At 33.8% G+C, this 6,696-nt stretch overlaps 1 protein-coding gene across 1 annotated transcript; it reads left to right on the forward strand.

Moving 5' to 3' along the window:
• Positions 1 to 1,171: 1,171 nt before the first annotated feature.
• LOC144854498 (retinoschisin-like) lies at positions 1,172 to 4,925 on the forward strand. Its single transcript, XM_078712454.1, has 4 exons — positions 1,172 to 1,232; positions 1,883 to 2,205; positions 2,655 to 2,796; positions 4,528 to 4,925. Exons 1-4 carry the CDS (start codon positions 1,172 to 1,174, stop codon positions 4,800 to 4,802), a joined length of 801 nt encoding a protein of 266 aa, XP_078568580.1. The 3' UTR covers positions 4,803 to 4,925.
• Positions 4,926 to 6,696: the final 1,771 nt, after the last annotated feature.

The raw sequence follows: 6,696 nt of genomic DNA on the forward strand, positions 1-6,696 counted from the left end.
GACATTTTGGATCAAATGGAATGTCTATAGATGGCGATTTATTTGATGACGATTTATTTGATGTTGTTGTTCGTTTGTTCTCTTTAATATGTTTGTATTTAAATTCTTTTGTTGCTGAAATGGTCTTATCTTTGGGAGGAGAGGTTTCACTTTGATGACGTGTCAATGATTCGTGTCTTTTATGCGTTTGTGTTGACGCGTTTATCTCTTGACGGTAACGACTCGCGGCGTCGCCAGAGAAGCACAAGAAGCTGATCTCTGTTTTGCCGCTTGCACACTCTTCTGCTTTTCTCTGGACGATTTAATAAATATATTATCCTCAGATATGTCTAATCCATCGACGGATAATTCCAGATGTGACGTCACTCGATCAATTTGGTTCAACACGCCTCAAAGTTCATTATTTATTACATTAACAAAACGTTAACAATTTGGAATTTAAGATTGTGTGTTGCTTTAATCAAAATTAAAGTACTAGTGGTGTATTTGTATAGTTCGATTTGGTAGTGTTTACTATTATAGGCCTATGAAGGATCGGAAACAAACAATAGATTATATCGATAAATTCCACAGAATATTTACATCTATTCAGGTCTATCATTGACGTTACAAACATTATTTACGCAAATAATTAAAATAAATTTACAGATAAAAGGCCTAATTGTTATGAATGTTGTTAATGTTTGGTGCTACCTAAAATAAAACTACAATAAAACCGAATAGTAAATAATTGATATTGGCTATTATAATAGAAGCTAGAATTCTATACGCTAAAAATTAATGAGCTTTTACCTTCTTAGGTTTGCATAGTCTATGACTTCGGCTCTAAACGTAATTCACAACTTATTATTGGTAAAAAGATAATATAAATATTTGTGGCCTTTTGGCGTTTCATAAGGCAATCAAAGCACCGCGGCGTAGACGCCGCGCGCCGACTGCTCGGTGGACTCTGTGCAAATCTAAGGTTTGTCACGCGTCAACTATCATTATGTTTTTTTTTCAGGGTTAAATTCTAAGGTTATTTTATCAATATACCTATAATCAATATGAAATAAATAATTATGATAAATAGGTTACACTAGCTACAATTTGAGATAAATAATTTACACGATATACAGTATTAATAGTGTAACAACGTCTAAATAATAAACGTCACTAAGGTGTACTATAAATGGAACTGTTTAAAACATTAATGCTATTTGCACTGTTTTTGCTGGGGTCATCTTCTACCGGTAAGTATTATATAAAATGTTTATTAAATTATGTAGAAGGGATGATTGATTAGAAGTGATCTAGTTTAGAGGCGTGAAATACACACAGTATTTCAGCCTGGAATACCTATGGAAGCTGTTGATACTCAACGAATAAAGCTACATGTACGCCTTTTCCGTTTCACGGAACGGAAGACAGAGTCGTTTGTTTAATAATAAAGAAACCTATACGGCGCCGTTTTCTTTTCCGTGAATCGGAATAATGTGAATGTAGCTTAAGCTGACGCTTTGTCAACCTTCTAACATAAAAACAAAAATCTGACCATAGATAAGAAGTATTCCAAAATCTCCGATTCAGAGCTGCTCCATTTAATTCTGACATCGATGAGGTTCCTCTCCACTTGTTATTTACATTCCTGTCTGATTATTCAGTTAAAGTCTTTAAAGAAGACTGATCTAACTCTTATTATTAACTAACCTAATATTAATAAATAATATCCTACAATCCCGCATGGGATGAAGGTTGCTATCGGAAGACGCGATACTGCAGGATGTTTACCGATACTACAGGATGTGGTACCGCTCGTGTATATAATGAAATTCGATCGCTAATGAAATCAAATCACTATACAAAGCAAAAACCAAAATTAACCTGTTTTTGTTTTATACAGAATTTGAGCATCTTGGAATTATGGATGGCAGTATTGGTTCAGACAAGTTAACAGCATCAAGTGAATATGACCCGGGCGTGGTGGCAGAATTTGGCAGACTTAACCTAGAAAAAGTAAATGGAGGTTCAGGTGGTGCCTGGGCGCATGCCCATGGTGACAGTAATCCATGGATTCAAGTTGACTTGGATGGCTTAAAGAAAGTGAATGGCATTATGACACAAGGTCGAAATGGACATAACCAGTGGGTTACGTCATTTGAAGTTCATTACAGCAATGATGCTATAACGTTTGAAACAATAACCAATGCCAACGGACAAGTTGAAGTAAGATACTCATGTAGGCCTTGTAACTTTTAAGGCCAGAATATATTTTGGCTTGAATGAAGTTGATTAATCAAAAGTTCGGATGATCCACTATGATTGGTAAATTGCGTTGCGCTTATGGACTCCGACAAACGTTTTAGTTTTTACTTCTATAAAAAACGACTGTATACATGATTTAACATTGAATTCAAAATGGAAATTATAAAGTTGCGAAGAAATGTTATTACAATCTATAGACTAAAGCTCTGTATACACTATCAAACTTCATGTGAAAAAACAAATGTAATGTGCCCATATATGGAAAGGACGATGTCATATCACTACCATATTTGGGCACATCACACATTTTTTTGTCACATAAAGTTGATAGTGTAAACAGAGCTTTAGGATAATTTTCCTACTGTTATATAATTCCTGAATCCTTTAATATTATTTCTTTTAAATAATAGTTCACAGGAAACTCGGATCGTGACACCGTCGTGACAAATATGTTTAGCACTTCTATCTGTGCTAAATTCATCCGTGTCTACCCAACTAGCAGCTATGCTTACAAATCTATGCGATTTGAACTTCTCGGATACAGAGCAACAGGTAGGCCTAAGCTATTTTTATCTAGGCCGAGAGTAGAAAAATATTATCTTAATCATCCTTAATAACTATTCCATGTAATCTATCTTGTTGATAGGAATAAGTATTCTTTTTTTCTTTTTTCTTTGCCTGATATCTATTCGGGTCATTAAAATTGTTAATCGTCATCATTGTCATACACAAGTTAATTATATATGTTGTAAAGCAAGCAGATTGCTTGGTTTCATTTCAAAATGTAGTTAAAATATGTCCTGGTTAGCTATGTTGAACTTATACAAAGATCTATTACTTCCAGTGGTTACCTACTGTTGTTCAATGTGGGTACCATTTGAGAAATCACATATTAATAGAATAGAAAGTATACAAAGGAAAGCAACAAGGATAATGAGGCAGATAACCAATAATGTTTAGAAAGGACACATCTTATTTTCATAGGTTGAAAGTGCTTGAATTATTATCTATTGATGACTTGTTTAAATTACATAGACTTTCATTAGGATTTAAGGTGTTGAAAGGTTACTGTCCCCATTCTTTCAATGAGTATATTAAAACTAGTGAAAGATGTCCGGGTAGGCTTTTACGTTGGAATTCGAAAGGCAATACTTTTCATAATTCTGTATTTGTTTCCTTTCCTAGACTACGGGAGCAAATACCAAATGACATAAATGATTCACAAACAATTTCAATGTTTAAGGCTGCTCTAACAAAACACTATATTCATGTTTTGTATAGTTTATTTGTATTTTTCTTGTTTATGGTTTTATCTTGAGTGAGTGCAGAATCTGTTTGGGCTTTAGCCTATTCTCATCCCTGGTTATTTTTACATTGATGACCGAATAAATATTATTATTATTATTATCATTGTCATTACTTTCATCACCAATATCCTTGTCATTTTCTACATCGTTATCATCGTTATTAACCTCATTGTCATCATTGCATTGACTTAATTGTCATCTTCATTTGCATTGACTTACTTAATTGTCATCGTCATCATCGTTGTTATTACCTTAATTGTCATCATCATTTGCATTGGCTTATTTAATTGTCATCGTCATCATCGTTGTTATTATCTTAATTGTCATCATCATCATCATCATCATCATTGCATTGACTTCATTGTCATCGTCATCATCGTTGTTATTAACTTCATTGTAATCATTGCATTGACTTAATTGCCATCGTCATCATCGTTGTTATTACCTTAATTGTCATCATCATCATCATCATCATTGCATTGACTTCATTGTCATCTTCATCATCGTTGTTATTAACTTCATTGTCATCATCATCATCATCATCATCATTGCATTGTCTCCATTGTCATCATCATCATCGTTGTTATTAACTTCATTGTCATCATCATTTGCATCATTGTCATCGTCATCATCGTTGTTATTAACTTCATTGTCATCATCATTTGCATTGTCTCCATTGTCATCATCATCATCATCATCGTTGTTATTAACTTCATTGTCATCATGATTTGCATCATTGTCATCGTCATCATCGTTGTTATTAACTTCATTGTAATCATCATCATTACATTGACTCCATTGTCATCGTCATCATCGTTGTTATTAACTTCATTGTCATCATTATTTGCATTGGCTTCATTGTCATCTTCATCATCGTTGTTATTAACTTCATTGTCATCGTCGTCCTTCGTGCAGATCATTAACATTTTCAGAACTTCATCGAAAATGTTTTAACAGTTCTAATATTGTTTTTCAGTTTACACGTTTGTGTATAACAAGTTTTTGATTTCTGCAAAGGATAAATCACCGACCGCCGGTTACATAATCACTGTTGTTATGGCTGTGAGCTACGGCACTTGTTCTCTGGAATGTATTCAAGTGGACCAATGCGTTTCCTTTTCGTTTAATACATTATCAAACGAATGTAGATTAAGTACGGGTACTGATCAAAATTCACTAGAATATCAGAGAGGTTTTGATTTTTTTCTAGTTACTTCAACTGAAGTTGTATGTCAACAAACGATTGGCTAAAAAAGTTGCTATCTAAAAAGATCAACATGCAGGAAATTAAAGAAACGTTTTGGCATTTTGGTGCGTTAAGATAAGGTACCAGCCTAAAATGTTCAAAAATCAAAGTGATTAGGACTGTACATAAGCATATACAGTAGCTATAGTTTATTTCAAATGTATTCAACATTATTTACATGGTTTGAATCCTTTATTTTAGCAGCTTTAGGTCTATATTTATATAGCCGTTTCAACACCGGTGTTTTAAAACCGGCGTTTCAACACCACCGTTTCAACACCACCGTTTCAACACCACCGTTTCAACGCCACCGTTTCAACACCACCGTTTCAACACCGCCGTTTTTTATTTTATGTGTACTGGCGCTGTCAAAGTGGTATTATTAATCAACGATTGAACACCGGCTTTTCAAAACCAGCGTTTTGTAGGCCTATGGCGTGTGTTAGGTGATATCAAATGGGTATTATTAATCAACGATTCACCAAACCGAAACGCTTTTGGTTGATTTTTAGAAAATCCGTAGAATAATTTATATTTTGTAATCTATATATAAATTTACGTAAGGGCAAAATTCGGTATATCGCGCGTTATTTCTAGAATGTTTACTCGATGGTATATAAAGTTGGTTAGAATCTCGGTACTGATTTAAACCACCAGATGTAACCCTGTTTACTAATTAAATTGAGTTAGATAATTAGTTATTGACAATTAAAACGAATTTAGGTTGAACGATTTGTCCCAAATAGGGTATTGTAAATACTGTACGTAATAACAATTTTTGGTCGCCATTTGAATCGAAATTTTCTTACGTGAATGTGGTTACTGTTTATTGTATTAATTAGTAATTATAAAAAATATAAACGTCGTAGTGGTGTATCGTTACATGTACTTTACTATTTCAATCGACTATAACAGGGACAGTTTTAGTTTTTTGGACTCATTTTAAGACAAGTTTCTCCTTCGGAAGTAGGCCTAATTCCCAGTGTGCTAATTTTAGTTGACTACATTAATCATCGTGTCTATTTTATTCGTTTCTGAAAACGACAATGTATTTATAGTCCTGCGGTACGTAAATTTGAAATCGCCAGTTTTTTTACGCTGAAATTACTGTGTATTCGAGAACCATCTGTGGACACGACCTAGATGGTACGCTCGATTCGCTCGCGCACCATCTAGTCTATATAAATTTACGTAAGGGCAAAATTCGGTAAATCGCGCGTTATTTCTAGAATTTTTACTCGATGGTATATAAAGTTGGTTAAAATCTCGGTACTGATGTTAACCACCTGATGTAACCCTGTTTACTAATTAAATTTAGTTAGATAATTAGTTATTGACAATTAAAACGAATTTAGGTTCAACGATTTGCCCCCAATAGGGGTGTTTTCCGATTGTGGTATACACTGTCTAATGGATGTCCTCTTGAAAAATACCTGCACACAATAATACGAGGATGCTTCGCATTTTTCTATCTCCTCCTACGATAATTATTTTTAATAGCTGAAAACCGGTTGAACAGCTCGGGTACAGTATCATAATGTTGAAGACAGGCCGATTTTCTTTAAAAAGTATTATTTTGATAGATTTAATATACGTTTATACAAATGTATTGATTTGCGATGAATGGAACATTCCAATCTCTCAGACTCCCAGTTTGTAGGTAAAGAGCCCTTGGTTTAACACAAGTAGGTAAATGTATGTAAATGGGCCCTTGGAGAATAAACTAAAAACTGAGATATAGTATTGCAATACTTTGACAATATTGTAAATACGTATTAACCATTTTTGGTCACCATTTGAATCGAAATTTACAGTTGTTACTGTTAGATATATAAACACATATACAAAGAACATCTATTACTGTGACTGTGGGTAGGCTCTACTGCTGGATATATAAAC

This window comes from Antedon bifida, chromosome 10 (assembly GCF_963402885.1).
Source record: "Antedon bifida chromosome 10, ecAntBifi1.1, whole genome shotgun sequence".
Lineage (NCBI taxonomy): Eukaryota > Metazoa > Echinodermata > Crinoidea > Comatulida > Antedonidae > Antedon > Antedon bifida.